General features: G+C 32.3%; 2 protein-coding genes across 2 annotated transcripts in view; one reads left to right on the top strand and one right to left on the bottom strand.

The window, feature by feature from the left end:
- Positions 1 to 4,979, top strand: part of LOC134275821 (uncharacterized) — a 104,160-nt gene extending 99,181 nt beyond the window's left edge. Inside the window, exons 15-16 of the mRNA XM_062758113.1 lie at positions 473 to 591; positions 3,589 to 4,979. Of these exons, the coding sequence (XP_062614097.1) occupies positions 473 to 591; positions 3,589 to 4,353 (884 nt within the window). The 3' untranslated portion in view covers positions 4,354 to 4,979. The remainder of the gene's footprint in view (positions 1 to 472; positions 592 to 3,588) is intronic.
- Positions 4,980 to 9,394: 4,415 nt separating this feature from the next.
- LOC134275818 (perlucin-like protein) lies at positions 9,395 to 14,359 on the bottom strand. Its single transcript, XM_062758111.1, has 5 exons — positions 14,310 to 14,359; positions 13,706 to 13,806; positions 11,659 to 11,749; positions 11,080 to 11,308; positions 9,395 to 9,425 (listed from the first exon to the last, which is right to left on the bottom strand). The coding sequence occupies exons 1-5, from the start codon at positions 14,344 to 14,346 to the stop codon at positions 9,401 to 9,403; spliced, it is 483 nt and encodes a 160-aa protein (XP_062614095.1). The 5' UTR covers positions 14,347 to 14,359; the 3' UTR covers positions 9,395 to 9,400.
- Between the last annotated feature and the right edge of the window lie 3,201 nt (positions 14,360 to 17,560).

Below are 17,560 nucleotides of genomic sequence, written 5' to 3'. Positions count from 1 at the left end.
AGAATGAAAAGAGTTTTTTTTGACATGTGGAAATAAAGACCACAGCATTGTCTCTTAAGATTGTTAAATCAATTAGAATTTGGCCTTTTAAACAGATGAAGGAGAAAGAGGAAAAACAAAGATTTTTTAAAAGATGGCCTCACAGACAGTTTCGAGAAAATCCTAAACTATGCCTGTCATATTTACAATATAATTCCCCTGATGTTTTTTTTATGAAATTGTAAAGATTTTTTTGTTCTTTGTGTATGAACCTCGTCATTTATTAATTATCATTATAATTCATTCAATAATTGTTTCCAACTTGACCCGAATGATTTGTTTATATCGTTACTAAATACTAATGTATTGAAATGCATTTTTCATGTGGTTTCAGGTTCATTTCTTTATAAAGTGTTTAACGAAGGAAATCTAATCAACTTTTATTCAGTATAATGCACCTTTGTATCCTAAGTACACCTGAATTTATTTTCAGATTACTTTGTTTTTTGGTTGAAGTCTATTCACACATACTGTTGTGCCGAGGACGAAAATCAGAATCCGATAGTTCTTACTGTAGCCACCCATTGGGAAAACAGAATTGATGAATATAAGGTTATTTAATTAACTTCCAATTATAAACTATGAAATAGATTAGGATATACATTGTTGCTATAAACGCATAATACTTTGTCTTCGTGTTCTATTTAGCACACCGTTCAAGATTGCTCAGTCGTAAGTGCGCTCGCTCTGTGATCGGGAGGTCGTGAGTTCGTATCTCGGCCGCGACTGTCCTAGTCGATAAAATGGGTAGCACTTTGAAATGAAAGTTGCGGGTCCTTCGGATGGGACCTTTAAAAACGGAGGCCCCGTTTCAGCGGTAGGCGTTGGCACAAAAAGATCTCGAGAGGGACGTTAAACAATATATAATCAATCAATCTATTTAACACCTTTCCGCAGAAAGCAGCTTCCGCTTATTCAGGTTTATAGCAGAATATGTTATGTATTCATAAAAAAAGTATATTCCGAAAGCATTAACTGTAATGTTTCATACTGCGACTACCGCTTGCATTGACCTAATAAAGGTAACCTAATAAACCAAAGGTTTATCCGGTCACTGCCCTAATAAAGCCTCTTGCTTACTTTCGACGCCGGACTACTTTGTTTACTTAGCAAAAAAATGGACGCTGACGCCTTTGACCCCCAATTTTATGTACACAATACTGAAGAGGTGGATCAAATCACTTCAAGCGACACGCATGACGAAGGCTTGCTCCCTCCTGTACCTTCCGTATTAATTCCCATTCTTGATGTTGCTTTTGAAGAAAATTTATTAGATATTATTAGAGAATTGGAAAGAAAGGCGTCTGCAGAAATTTCAGAATCTCATTCTGATAGACCTAAGTCGATCGTAGAAACTGAAGTCCAAGTCAACAATGACCCCCAATTTATTGATTTAAAATTTAACGATTTTGAGACTTTCATAACAAATCAAGAAAAATCAAACTCAATTAAGAAAACTCAAAAAGATGTGAAACTTTTTCGAAAATTCCTCAAAATGAAAACCGAGATTTGCATGAAATTATCTGTGACGAATTTGAGCAGCTTTTAGCAATGTTTGTGTTATCAGAAAGAAAAACTGACGGTCAAGAATACGAACCAAGTTCCCTCAGAACTACTATAAGTAGTTTGGACAGAAAACTAGGACGACAAAAATATGGACATAAAGAATCGACATTCAAGACGATTTCTTTCGTTTGACTCGCGAATCTTTAAAAGCAAAACAAAAAAAATCTGAAAAAAACAATGCAAAGGCAATCAACCAAGCAAAGTTGAGGCAATTTCAGATAAAGAGATTAACATATTGTATGAAAAGAAAATTCATGGAAATGAAAACCCCGAGTTTCTCTTGAATATCCTCTAGTTCAACAACTCTGTTCACTTTGGACTAAGAGGAGTGACCGAGCACTTTAATTTACGTTGGGGGATATTCAACTTAAAGTATCATCAGATGGGACCAAATACTTCGAGTATAATAAACGACAAACAAAAACTGGAAATGGCGACAAAATTGTCGACATACGCCAGATCAAGCCCAAAATGTTTTCTTCCGGGGACACAAGAGATTCTGTTTTATTTTACAAACTTTATTCGGACAAAAAAACCCTAGGGTTTTCTTCAGATGACGACGCCTTCCATCTTTCAAATCATACCATTCCTCTAGATGACCCCAGAAGTGACACAATGGTTCTTAATATAAAAGTTGCGTCCTGCATGAAAGAGATGGCTATAAAAACCAATTTCACAGGAAGAAAATTGACCTACCACAACGCAAGAAAACATCTCATTCAAAAGCTCCGCAAAAAATATCCCAGCGACTGATATAATGCAAATAAGTGGGTATAAAAATGTTCAATCTATCTTGAACTATAGCTCTATAACCGAAAATCAACAAAAGAAATACACATTTTGAGCAGCACTTCGGTCTACCCCTATGAGTACACAAAATCCACAAAACAATTAAACTGAAAATGTCAGTTTTCAAGTGTCGGAAACTTCTTCATCCGGCCATATAAGTTCCATGCTTTTGGGCAACACTTCACATCCAGAATTTAAACATTGACACTGGACATCACTCATAAATTCACAATTATTTAACTTTCCCAACTCTGTATTGTTGCGGTTTTTACACTGTCTTGACTGTTACAAATTTACGTCATTTGTTTATAAAATACTTCTTAATTAAAGCTGTCGAAAATTGCTGATTTGTTAGAATTTTAGATGATATTTTATGAAATAAATTGCATCCCAAATCATGATTTTTAGTTGTGCTATTTCCTAGTTAATTTTTTACAAACTTTGTGGATCTACGTTATTATGCGGAGGGATAACTATTTCACGCTTCAAACTATCGGTGATGCGAGGTCATAATGATAATTTTACCATGCAAAAGAAAACGTACATATAAGTTAATTCGATTTACTTGATTTACGTATTTATTTTTTTTAAGTTGCAGGATAAACGAAATACATGGTAACTGTCTTGAAATATAAGCGATTTTTGGGCTCGGGTCGAAAACGTAAGAGGTCTCGGCAAACCTCGCCCTCTTTCACGTTATTTTACCCTCTCCCAAACACAGCTTAAATTTCAAGACAATAACCATGTATTTTATATTTATAATATTGTAAAAAAAAAATATTTTTATGTTTTATATTGTAATGTTATGTAAAATTAAATACATCTACAGTATTAGGTATGAAATCCTGGTACCAATTCAGAATTCAAATATCCATTAACAAAATGCTTAAAGTTTTATTTTTGTTGTTTATAAAAAAGAAATAAGTACGAATTTGTTAATGAATTCCTGCTGTTTAAAATTTTCACAGACAACGTCAATTAAAAAGAAATTATCTACAGTCATGTGTTAAGCCGTGTATTTTTAAAATGAATTTTTGAAAACGTAAAAAAAAAAAATTAAACCGAAGGCTATATAGTTATACTTAAAATTTGATATTTTGTTTAATGTCTCGTAACCCCTGGTAATAAAAATACAGGTTTAAAAGCAAAATAAGCAGAATAAATTTGTGAAGAAATTTTATTTCTTATTTATAGGACGTAAATGCTTTTATGGATCATCTGCTTAACCAGCTTCCCAAAAATTGTCCTTACCTGCCACAATACATCACAGAGAAAAACTTTTTTGCTATTCAGTTTCATGTCCCTATTGATGATTTAGCAAAACGGATTGCAAGTATTGCAGCCTTTACAAAATGGGAAGAAAAAATATCGAAAGAATGGGCCATATTTGGAATTCATCTACGCCAGAAGAAAGAGAAAAAAATTATTGTAACAAACAAAATCAATGTTTATGATAAGGAAAATAACAAAACTATTAGAATAGAGGATATGCTAAGATTTTATCACGATTCTGGTAAAGTTTTGTATTTTAATGAGCCAGAACTTAACGATTTCGTAATAATTGATGTCCAGTGGTTTGTCGACGCATTTAAAAATATAATCACCGATAAGCTGCATCTTCAAGGTATTACTACACCTGTACACGATTGGGAGGAATATTACAATACTGGGAATTTAAAAGACACACTTCTTACCGATATCTGGAAAGTTTACGAGAGATTTGAGGCAGTACGTCATAAATATATAGTCTTGCATTTTATGAAAAGACTTGGTTTGGTAGCTCTTGGGGAGGGATCTCACTACGTTCCATGCATGAATCGCAAAGAAATGAACCGAGATACTAAGGACATAATCCTGCAGTCAGGAAGCAGATCATCAGTAGTTCTATATCGATTCGAAATTTTGCCTTTCTTCTTCTTTTTCCGCCTTGTCGTTGCATGTATGCAAGAAAAGGGCTGAAAGTCCGCAAAACTAATGAAATTTCGCATTTATACAGAAATGTTGCCTTGTTTGCTTTTGAACTGTACTATGTCATCCTTTCTGTCACTACAGATTCTATACAGCTTCAGGTTCTTCATGCCCAAGGACAGTCACTGGATGTGGAAAAAACGCATCAGATCCAAAGAACCGTAGAAAAACATCTTAATGCTATTACAGGAACTTTTCACAAGAAGTTAATGTTTGTTCGAGGCATTAGATGTCAGGAGGACAAAGCCACTCCATTTGCAATGGAAATTCAAGGCTATTTTTTGGAAGAAAAGGACATACCATCAGAAGATAAAGATCAAATTTGTCCTCTACATCGATTTAAAAACTGCCATGAAATCAACACACATGAATTACAAAAATATTGGGTATTTTAAAGACAGTACGATACGTGATTTGAACGTATCATCGTAGCTTTAAACAACAATAACATTTAGTGAAAAGAAAAAAAAAGGTTTTCATTCAGATAATAATGTATTTTCTATACATTTTTGATCGAAATATAATGAGAGATATGGAATTTATGATACATGTTTATAGATTCTTATATAGTGGAGACTCAGAAAAAGAAATATCCCGTATATCAGTTTTGTGAAGAAAAAAAATATATATATCTGCAAAAAAACTGCTCGTCCAAAATTTGGTCGTGGACGTCATATAAAATTATGAAATTTATAAGATAACAATTCTCAAGTTAACATTGTTTATAATTATAAAAGCATTATGTCATGCTGTGAAATATATATCTACATGTATTCCAAAACTTTAGGAGAAAACAGTAAGGAATCGTTTAATGCCTCTCTATCAGATAAAAGTAAGATATTCATTTTAACCATCTGTAGTATATGGCCAAAACAAAATAATTATCTTTTATAAAACAAATGTAATATATTTGACGACCTTACATTGATGGAAAGATCGAGTTGATCTATACAAATTATAATCAAATTTTAAATTGTGTACTGAATATTGTTCATCATCTATGTAACGAAGAGAAAAAGTCTTAGAATTTCCACAATTGCTGTTTAAACAACACGTTAAGGCTTCCAAAACATGGGTAGGCTTATATTTGATACTTGAAATACTATACAATATTTTCTGTTTTTTTTAGGTCGTGCGCGGTGAATATTGTACTCCTCTGATAACAAAATTATTGTATTGAATAAAAAAAATCAGCAATAAATGTTGTATTATATGATTCACTGATAAGATGATACATATATATTATTATAACAGTAACTAGATCTGAAGGGTCGTATCACGTCGAGTTGACAGGCCTAAAATCCTAAAATATATATTTGCTTATGTTTTATTCACATAAAAAAACATAGTCGTTTAAATAGCTTTTTAAACCCATTTGTATCAATTTGGAATTTCCGATCTTGTTTTAGATCAATGTAGAGGAAATAAATCCTTGTATTGACCTGGAACGTTACTTGCAGGTCAGTACAACGTAGTATTTTTCTAACATACTAGTAGTTGGATTTCATCCAATCAGAGAGATAGATTCATGTTCCAGTATCTGTTTGAATATAAAAAACACGTGGATTACTACAATTACTGGTATTTTAAAATAATTGTTAAGACTTTTGTGCACGTTGTCGTTTTCTCTCATTTTTCAAAATACAGGGTGACCTTAGAGTACCAAGCTTAATTACTGTCAAACGTTTCTTAAAAACAGTGTAAACAACTCCCGATATGATGTCTATCAAATTTGCTATGTGTCTTAAAGTCAATCATACAACATCAAATATTATTTGTTGAAATTTGGCAAACAGTACATGAGTTTTTATAATTTTTGTTGGCAAAGAGGATACCCATTTTTGATACCCATTATATAATTTTTGATCTTTGAAATCAAGCTGCTAATTTGTCTATAAAACAGGTATCGGTTGCTGTAAATGTCACATATTTCAGTGAATATTTCTTTGGGATTTTTAACAAGTTTTACAGCAGCTTTAATGTAGCTTTTATTTTCACTCTAGTTTACTGATTCTTAACCATTCATTTATAATGCAGTGTCTCGAATAGCCCATGTTTCCCAGCTTCTCACGATAAAACTATGTGACGAAAAGTGGTCACATGAACTGTTATAAATTCATTAAAGATTCAATAATGAGAGAAAATCAAGCTTTATGTCATATGACTACTAAGTTGTATGTTATCTAGCTAATGACATTATTTATTGAACGCCCCTCGTATTCTTATCATACAAGCAACACAAAATGATATGTTTTTTAATTTTAAGATAAAGATAATTGAATGCATTGACTTACAATTGCATCAAGGAAGGAAAACATCAACGCTGATGTCATTGAATATGATGCATTTTTCAATTTGAAATTATATTGTAAATTTTTTTAAGCAGTGAGAGACGGGTAAGGTTTTGTTATGTATATATATTTGTTAAGTTATCAAGTTTAAATGCAAAAAATAATTGTTTTGTTTATTTTTATTTCATTCATGCATGTATGCCTTTGTATTAACCTCCCTTGTATAATAACACTCCTGTTTGTTTGTGTGTATAACAATACAGGGAAAGGTAGAAAATTTGATGTTATGCGTGATTTAGAATATTGCTAACACAAATTGAAATCAGGTTATTGTATACCTTAAAATAAACTCACTTTCATGTATCACCAGATGAGTGCGAAGTATTTTTGATCAATTACTTTATGAACAATTTAAAAATAAATTAAATTGCCTATATGAAACACCTCCTCATGTGGCCAAACTAAAAACAGAAAATTTTAAAACAGTGACCAGTACAACGATTTATACCTCGCTATTCATCCGTAATAGAAATTAACTGAAAAGTGATATTATTTCATATAAACGTATTTTTACCTAATATACATGTTCTATGCTTTATTAAATGCTTTTTAAATTACACTTAAAGTTTAAAGCATATACTCGTAAAGATTAAACATATTTATAGATTTAAATAAAATGGTGTAATCCAAATGTGTTTTATTATTTTGTCATCAAATTTCAAAAGATGAAAAGTTTCATTTGTACGGATGTATTCATTTTTGAAGAAGCTGAACATTTCCGATATTCATTGATGTACTCAAGAAGGATATGGAATAAGGAATGGTATTCAATTTCAAAGTCCATAAAAATACAAAAAAGGAGCAAAGCAGACACGGACCTCCGAAACATCAGAGGTACATTGTAGGATCAGGTACTATTTAGGATTGAGCATCCCCTGCCGACCGGTCACAATCGCCGTGAGCTCCTTACCATGATAAGAAATAATGTAATCATCCGTCGTCAATTAAGTGTATTAATAATGGATAAACAATAAGTATGAATAAAATATGTCAGCATTTGAATTAATGGTAAATTGTATTTTCATACAAGGTCATTGTATCGACCAAAGAACTTACGAAACGATGACTTTAAACGAGACTGCTGAAATTCTTGTTTCATCAACTTGCTTGTCAATACTTTACCTCGTTTAAGAAATGTTCATACGTAGAGCATGCTCTTGTGTATCGACTTCATTGAGTTATGTACATTTCACGTGAAGGTGATGAAGTATATTGCTTTAGAAATATGGGAAATTGAAGACAAAAAATTAAAATCATCACGTTTATCATATAGATTAATTGTAAGATTACAATTAACGTCTTTTCCATGGAAGATATTCAAGTAAAAAGAATGTGTCAGACTCTGTGGTATTTTTTATCCCCAATTCTCCAGGATACATCGTTTGGATGTAGGAATGGAAATAACCATTGTTTATTGACACTACGCCGTCGATATAACTAAATGTCGGGTTGAAAGCCCCAAGAAGTGTTGTTTTCTTTTTTATGCATTGACTTTGCAGGAATTCTGCTTCATCTAAATACAAAAATAAGTCTGTCAATAATGGAGCGCAATTGGTACCCGCTGGAATTTCAATAGATAGTTGGAAGATCTAGTCTCCGAAAGTACATAAATACTGTGAATCAGAAACTCAAGCATTTTTTGATGTCAACATAAAAGACTGTTTTTGTGCAATCCGAATGTGTTTTAAGAAAAATATTCTGCAAATAACCAATGACCAGGTAAGTAAATTTACTAGGTCGATTTCTATTAAAAAAGCAGCTGTAAATGATATCAAAATCCTGGACTTTGATTTGTCGTAGGGAATGGTTGTGTATAAAGTTGAAAAGACGTAATTGTGATAACAATTAAGTTGTCCAATTGTTTTTTGGAATTTTTTAGCATCCACATCTTATTCAAACCACTTCTTGAATATATTCTCGCACATTGTTCTTGAAAATTTTCCTTCACTACTGTCAATACTGTCACTACTTCCAAGAAGGCTATTCAAATGGTTCAAAGAGACAGAGTAGAGTTTGGTGCGAATATGACAAATTACATAAGGTTGTAATAAATCAAAAGAGACATCGTGTATTGCAGGTTTATTGTGAGATCGATGCCCATGACTACGCTTACGCTTCTGTGTATGGTTAAAGAGTCCCATGACATTTACATTACTAGTCTATAGTCTACACTCAACTTATTAATTCTATGCACTCTTTCGAATGTTATTTCATAATCTATTCTGATTGTCCTCTAATGAAATTCCCTATTTCTTTCCACGCGTGCTTTGGGATTTTGGAGAAAAATTAGGGTATCTCTTTTTTCATCTTGAGTGGAGATCAATCACCGAGCTTTGTAGTTCCTCGTTGGCTCCGTCGAATGATTCCAGTTTATCTTTTACTTTATTATCTGTAACTTTCTGCACCTGTTTTCACTGGTCTAGGTACTTTCTGTTGTTATTTATCACAAAATGTATTTTATTTGCTTCGGTTGACTCCTAAAAGTTACACACGTTTTCTTATCTGTTCTCTAAGGATTCTTAGCTCTTAAAATCAGTCGTCTTGATGTTTTATGTAACAGGAAATAATCATTTGAGCCTTTCAAAATCATTGCGAAAATTGAAATCCTTTATTAAAAAAACAATCTGAATCGGCATTAAAAAATGACACATTTATTTCCTGTATAGACATTTCGACCAAATACCGGATTATTGCACAACGACTGTTTGAGCTCTAAAAGAAAGAAAGAAAAAAATGTACATTATAGAGAGTTAAAATAAAAAAAAAATTAAAAGAAGGCTATGTTTCCTTCTACAAAAAAAATTACATATATTTTGCGATATTAAGAACAAGGATAAAAAAACCCAGACAATTTATTGTAAATGGAACATTATTGTAATTTAAATTGTCATAATATACAGAGGATTCAGGTCAATATTTTTTTTCTTTTCTTTTTTATTTAATTTTGATCTATTGGAAAACAAGATGTGTGTTGTGAAACAATAATGGTAGATTACGGCGAAGGTTAAAGTTTTTCATATGCAAGTCAAAATCCAAGGTCAAAAAGGTCAATGATGTTGATAACCAGAAAAAGGTCCTATCACAAAGAAAACATGTGTGATTTATAAAAGCTTTAAGAATAGTAATGGGCAAAGTTAACTTCTTTGCAAAAAAAAAACAGACAGACGGACACTCATAAAGACAGACAGAAGGACGAACAGGGCAAAATCTTTGTACCTCCGATTCTTCTATTACGAAGCCATAAAAAGAAAAGAGTTTTAAGTGTCAAACGAACTTTAGAAGCCAATCTAATTTTGAAATTATAAGCGCTCAGAATAAAAGTGAGATAATTGAATGATTGTATGTTGTTTAACGTCTCGTTCAAGAATTTTTCACTCATGTAGAGACACCACCACTTGCCAGTTGAAAGCTGCGAATTCTGTCCTATACTCGGCACTTAAGGGCAATTAATTGAGTAGGGAGGGATCTTTTTCGTGCCATTACCTACTGCGAAACTCGACCTCGGTTTATACATGTGCAGTATCATCTGATGGCCCGATCTCCTAGTCTTACAGTGAGATTCGAACCCGCGGCGTGAGAATCAACACTTTACTTGGTAGCTCTAGAGCAGACACTCTAACCACTGCGCCACGCAGGTGACAAAAGTGCAGTGAAATTTTACCAAAAGGGGGCGATAAAAGAATATTTTCGTAGAATTGGATAAATCATATCTCGCTCGAAATAGTTTTTACGTATACATTTAGGGAAAAGAACGCTTAATTTTTAAAAAAACAATTCCTTTCATGGTGATGAGAAATATACTAAAACGTGAAAAAGTCCGTCACCCTATAATCATTACTAAATAAATAAGAAAGAAATTCCGTCGACCAACGTACTTTTTAGCGTTCAAACATCATTATTCTTGCGCGATAAAGTCGCTCATGTAACGTAGTAGTGAGAGCGTCTGCTCTAGAGTCAAGGAGTAAGGTGTTGATCTTTACGAATCCGACTGTGGAACCTGGAGACTTGTCTTTCAGTTAAAACTGTATAAATTGAGGTCCCAGTAGGTTCGGGCACGAAACAGCTCAATGGACCTAAGAGCTGATCACAGATCAAAATAGGCAATTCACAAAATTTAACTTGCGTCTCCGTATGAGTGAACATTTTCGAAAGAATCTTTAAACAATAATCAAAAAAACGAAAGAAGAATGATTTCATTATAATGAAATACTTCCACAATATAAATACAACCCCTTCATCCCAAGTTAAAAAAATACATACAAATTATAATTTAACTTTGGTCTTTTTGTCAAATAAAAATATATCGTTTGAAGAATCTTAGATTCCTTGACTTACAAAACAATCGTTAAATGTGTTATATACGTACTGTTTCTCACAAATGAAATACGTTGTCCGGTCGTTACAGTTGTAGTCCTCCCATTTAAACTGGTCCCCCTGGTAAAACATGCGCACGCAGTTGTTTGTGATATTCCTGGTGGGTTTTCCAGCGCCCCACGCTGAAAAGTTCCCTATAGGGAATCCAGTCTCCAGCCAACGGAATGACCCCTCTATAGTGTAGTCGCTAGCACCTATCCAAAAGGTGCTCTGTTTTAAGGCTGTCAAAATAAAGACAGAAAATATTTTTTTAAGCATTATGCAAATATAAATACAAAGAAAATATATCCAATTCATCATGTATTTTTATATTCCTTTTTATTTCTTTTAAGGGGGTGGGGGGGGGGGGGTACTTAGATTTCCTTGTGAAATTCATTTTTTGACCACTGATATTTGTTTCACATTTTACGTTATAGAATTTTTCAAAAGTGAAATTAGCAAAAATGTGTTCTGTTATTGCATAATGAAATATATGACAAGGTACGTAATATAGAGTAATATTTATATCATATTGATATTGATTGATTTGTGAGATCAGTCGTTTCGTATCGAGGTCTATATGACTACTCACAATGGAGAACACTGGTGATTTTGGAGAGAAAGTTGTGCTTTTCTGGGTTATCATCCGTCACCAAATATGCTTGTAATCCCCGACACTGATTCTGAAAATATTTCCGCTATACATTGTAAGTTAATAACTTCATGCAGATTTAAGGGCACTGTCGCTTTATTGTCGATTTAGAGTAGAAGAGAAGTACCTTTTTGCCAACACGTATCATGTTGGTCATACAGCTTTCTTTTTACATGTTGCATATTTGATAGCATAGTAAATCGGACATGCCGTGAACTGAGATTTACAACAAACTTAAATATGGAGGATACACGTAACTGTTTTATTCGTATCTTAAATATTATTTTCTGCATATAACGTATAAATTAGAGCAAATGTAGTTAAAGCTTATTTTTATACTAATATATGATTATACAATATATGTCATCCTGTGCATCATCCCTTGAAAATTTGGAACTACAACTGCATTACATTTTGAACACATCCAAATTACTTCAAAAAGATAATTCATTAATTTGATTCCGAGCATTGTTAAAAATCTTAAATCTGAAAATCGAATTAAACCAAAAAGTAAAAATAAAAAAATTCAATGCCATTGATCACATGAACCTAAATATTTGAAACATTTTTCATATTATTCTGTTTAAACTGATATGCAATGAAACATAATAAGATAATGAACAGTATTCATGATAAAGAGTCAATACAACAAAACAAAATGATAGCAGAGCAAACACGGACCTCCAAAACATCAGAGGTGGGATCAGGTGCCATGGAGGAGTGAGTCTCCCTTGCTGACCGGTCACATCCGCCATGTGCTACTTGTCATAATTGAGAAATAACGGAAAAGTCTGTCGTCAATTCAGAGTATAAATAATAGACTAACAATTAGTATGGAAAAACCGTCAGTCAGCATTTGACGGAATGAAAAATTATATTTGCTGGCAAGGTTATTGCATTGTACTTACAAAATGATACCTTTAACAGGGAATGTAAATATTCGTGTTTCATCCACTTTTTGTCAATAATTTACCTAGTTTTTGAGATTATTTCAGCAATGTTGGATTGATCGATTTTCTATTAAGCCTCTGATAACTAATCTTGCAATTTTAAACCATTTCGTTTTAAAAAGTGTATTTCATTTGGCCCTGATATCATAAACAAGGAATAGATTGACGTCATAATAATAATGATTTTTAATAGTATATATTGCGATTTCTTAAGATATTTACGCAATGAAAATTACTAGCAATGCCGTTTATTTAAAGCACATCATGAAAACTTTGTATCATCATTGAAATTATCCTAAAACTTTGTATATTGGTTTTAGAGGTTGACCGACGTTTGTCTTTTATGAGATTATGTTATACACGCCAGGTTTTGTCCCTTTTTTGGGGCCCCGTGGGGATCCGGGTTAGAATAGGTCCTCAATACCCCCTTGCTTGTCGTAAAAGACGACTAAATGGGGCGGTCCACCGTGTAAACCGAAGCCCCGTGTCACAGCAGGTGTGGCACGATAAAGAACCCTCCCTGCTCAAAGGCCCTGAGTGCCGAGCATAGGCCTAAATTTGCAGCCCTTCACCGGCAATGGTGACGTCTCCATATCAGTGAAATATTCTGGAGAGGGACGTTAAACAGTATATAATCATTAATCAATCCTTTTTTTTGGAGGTTTTTTCCTACTTATATAGTATAATACATAATTTTGTAAAGAAATTTATTTGAATATACTTAAGAATTTTACGTTCAAATTTTTAAAAAAATATAATTGAAAATTTGTTCATAGTTTAGCAATAAGATAAGCCTTAAGTTGGAATTACATTTGGGCTGCATGCAGATATGTCGATATATCTCTTAATCATAAGCTTAAATATACGTATAATATAATGTTTTTATCTTCTTCTTTTTTTTAAATCTAATATAAATCAACTTTTCTTATGAATGTAGATTATAAAACATAACTTCTGAAGAGGTCAATAATACTAATTTTCTTAATATTACACATTTCACATGTGTAAAACATGTTAATTATACAGGCAATTCTGACCTCTGCATCAACCCACGATCTCCTGTCATGACCGAAGTAAAAGCACTCCCCTTTAAATTCTGCCCAGTCTATAGGACATACTGATATCACCGCAGAGAACCCTGTAATAAAAAATGGATAAAATTCTTGTAATTATAAAAAAGATAGAAAAGAAATTAATTTTATTATAAAAGATGAAAGACAGCCACAACTTTGCAATGTAAACATAGTGAGAACAATTTTCATTGAGCAATAACAAATCAGTTTGAAGAATTGCCTCCAAATGAAAAGAGCGTATAGAAATAAATTGATAAAGAGAAGATATGTTTGAAAATCAAAATGTCATCACATTGATGGACATTCTCAATTCGTTTTAAATGACATTTGTGTTTATAATGAAAACAAAGTGCATTTTTGTAATAGTTCTTGCGTTCATTTACAACATTAGTGTAGCAATGAAACGCTTATATAAAATTCAGGTTACAGTAACTCCTAAAAACAAAAACAGAGATTGCAAAACCCTACATACGATTTGACAAAACATATGTTTAAAAATGTATCTATTAATTAAAGTCTTTTTTGCATAAACTAAACTGAATCGATTTAGGAATAGAATTTTTCAAACCTGAAAGGGCGACGACTGCAAGGCATAAAATGATCATATTGAAAGATGAGTTATCAGAGAATTAACTACATAGATAAGACAAATAGATTACAAAAGGGGACTAATATCGGCCTACTTTTAGCTTTGCCTAGTCCAGTTCTTCACATTTCGTCCTAAAAGGGAAAAACTGGTATCAAGACAAATGCCACTTGTTTTATGTTCAGATCAATAGTGGCTTAACATCACCCTTTTGTACATTCCGACGACAACATGTATATGAAAGATGTGGATAAGGGGGATTATATATCCTCTATTATGTGTTAATTAAGAAATCTTAAAATAATGCCATGCTATTTTGTAAGTTATACTTGTAGAAAATAAATGCTACAGGGACATAGAAAAATATTAAGTCTTTCAAAGAATCAAAGAATTAAATGTTTGTTCAAACAAATTACAATAATTATGTCAAATTGGCTTAAGAAAAAAAATTCTGAAAGTTTAGTTTTTTTTTTTGTTTAGATGATTTTTACATTTATGTTGGCGCACTTATTAATCGCACAGAGGAATTAGGTATTTGTTCAGACATAATATAAATTCTCTTTGTAACACATATAGCGACTTATATTATTTTTTACAATTTTACAATGTACTACAGTTAAAGTATATCATTGAGGAAGTCAGCAAGATTCCAGTTACCCAAGAGCAAGTTTATTTCCTGGACGAAGAACATAACGTCGTTTTCTATAAGAGAATGGGAGACAGAACTTCCGAAAGGACCGGAATACTAGTATATCAGTATTAATGAAGTTACACTCTAATTAACTGATTGCTATGATCAACTATGTGATTCTCCTATTACAGAAGTTAAATCAATGGTTTTTAACCATCTTAGCTTTGAAACAAACAATGACAGTTTTAAGCTGCGAGACGAACCATGGGAGCTTTTAAAATCTAAGCTCTGAGACTTGAGTTATGCAATGATTGAGTGATCTTTTATCATTTGGTCGTACGAAGTAGTTATTTCTTTCAAATGAAATAGCTTTGGACAATTTCAAACGTTGTTGGGAAAAATTTGATATCTGTTTCGACAAATTAGTAAAATTGACAACTCCTGTTTTAGAAATTTTGAAAGACAGTGTATTGTGTACGAAGAAAAATGTTTGTATATATTTCATAACATCTTTGTTGAAGGAGTTAATAATATGCAAATAAGACAACCAGGATTAAATTAGTCCGCTTAATCAAATGGCTACTGTGTTCAGACATTTCCTCAAATGACTCAGCATATTTAGAAATACAGTGGCTGCAACCTCATTGTTGACAACTTACACGAACAATTCAGCACGATTAACGCACGATTAAACCTCTTACACGAACGATCCTTCACGCACACGATTCTACACGTTACGCGATCTTACACGATTGCTAACGCAAAAGCACGATTCTTCATTCAAAATAGTTCAAAATATTTAGGAATGGATATTTTCAAAACGAAATATGGCTTAATACTAATTTAAGATTTTAAAGAATTCTCAATATTATTTCATAGACTTTGAAAAAACCCGGAAATGAATATTTCTGTAAATTAATACACGTAAGAACTAATATTTAAGATTATAAATAATTCTTTAGGTAATTCGATCTCTGACTTAAGAAAACGAATTTCTTTCGTTCTTTCAGAAGATGCACATGTATGTGGGCAGTATAATTTGATTGAATTGGATTTCATGATATGCAGAAAGGGGGGAACGATTGAAAAGAAATGGCAGCAGAGAATGACCCAAATTTAACTACGAATTATATCTGTATGTTTCCATTGATTCAATGTTTGTGAATCTCTAAAAATAAACTTGCCAATTGCAATTATTAACCTTTATTTATTTGCAGAAATTTAAAAATTAATTTAAAAGTAAGCCCCCGAAATAAACACTGATAATCAGAAACTCCGAAAATCATGTCGTGTGCATGTATATTCCTTTCTAAATATCTATTTAAGAAATAAGATATCATTTTTAGAGTTGCATTGGGGTATGACATGAAGTCGGTCACGTGATCAAATTCTATAACGCCCGAAGGGCGTTATAGTAGATTTGATCACGTACCGACTTCATGTCATACCCCAATGAAACTCTAAAAATGATATTTTATTTCTTATATTTATATTTTACGTTTTCATTCATTTTACAAACAAATATAGGCATTATTTAGACTTAGATTTTGAAATGCAACGTAACGTTGCTATGACGTTATGTGACGTCACAGTCGGAACTTTCCAAATTGCACGTGCAGTTTGTTTTCCATACGCAAGAAAGTCTGATAATGTGACCGATTGCATGTCATCGAAAATTGAATTTCATTTTTTTTAGTATTGTCATATAAGGAAAGACATTGGCAAATGTAAATATGTAAGCATTAAGAAAATTTATATTTATGTACTTTAAAAAAAATATTAATTTTTGGTGTATTGATTTTAAAAAATATATTTACCATAAGAAGCAGTAAACAAGAATAAAAAGCAGATTTAAAAAAAAACGTTAAAGTACGGTTTATCACAATATTGATCGCGCTATTTGACGAGAAATTAATATTTTACGACTTAATATATTGCTTTTTTACTAGCAATAATTAGTTCTTTATGCATTCAATTATGTACAATGAGTTTCATTCATTTTATTTTATTTTTTTTAAATAAATAAATAAAAAAAACAATAGAAATGCTTATTTTACAAATAACATTCCGATAAAAATTTACAAAACGAAATTCACACGATTCTAAACGCACGATATCGCACGATTAAAACCGCAAGCAATTGAGTCTGATACACACGAAACGATCTCGCACGTTACACGAACGATCACGCACGGTACACGTACGATTCTACACGATAGGTTTGTCAACAATACCGTTGCAGCCACTGTAGTATATTGTATAAACAGGGCCATTATTAGCCTCAGTGTTCATTTGATGAGAAGTCGTTATGGAGAAAGGACTAAGGTATTTGTCTTTATCAATTTTGGATGTCTCGTAAAAACTGATGACGAACTACCTTAATGTCATATATTCATACGATTTATGAAAATGACAATAATTTCAAACGGATACTTGAAACTCATTGCTTAAAAAATGTGGGCCTGGTAGCTAATTAGTTTCAGGACATTACTCCTTCAATACACCAATGCCTCTTTGGTTTGCAGTTTCTCAAATTAACCCGATAACTGAACTATGCAACACTGTTATGATTTATGATTAAAGTTAACTATTATCCGATGCG

The sequence above is a fragment of the Saccostrea cucullata genome, unplaced genomic scaffold (genome assembly GCF_032062105.1).
Source record: "Saccostrea cucullata isolate Sc308-1 unplaced genomic scaffold, CSIRO_AGI_Scuc_v1 ctg1310, whole genome shotgun sequence".
Taxonomy (NCBI): domain Eukaryota; kingdom Metazoa; phylum Mollusca; class Bivalvia; order Ostreida; family Ostreidae; genus Saccostrea; species Saccostrea cuccullata.
Note: the sequence above shows the minus strand (reverse complement) of the source record. Positions and strands in the feature narration are given on the sequence as shown.

Bases quoted from the DNA above. Each gene is read 5' to 3' on its own strand.
- LOC134275818 (XM_062758111.1), bottom strand. From the start codon at position 14,346: ATGATCATTTTATGCCTTGCAGTCGTCGCCCTTTCAG. The intron at 11,309-11,658 runs GTGAGTAGTCAT...TTATTTTGACAG, and splicing joins AATCACCAGTGTTCTCCATT to CCTTAAAACAGAGCACCTTT. The intron at 9,426-11,079 runs GTACGTATATAA...TCTTTCTTTTAG, and splicing joins TATTTCATTTGTGAGAAACA to AGCTCAAACAGTCGTTGTGC.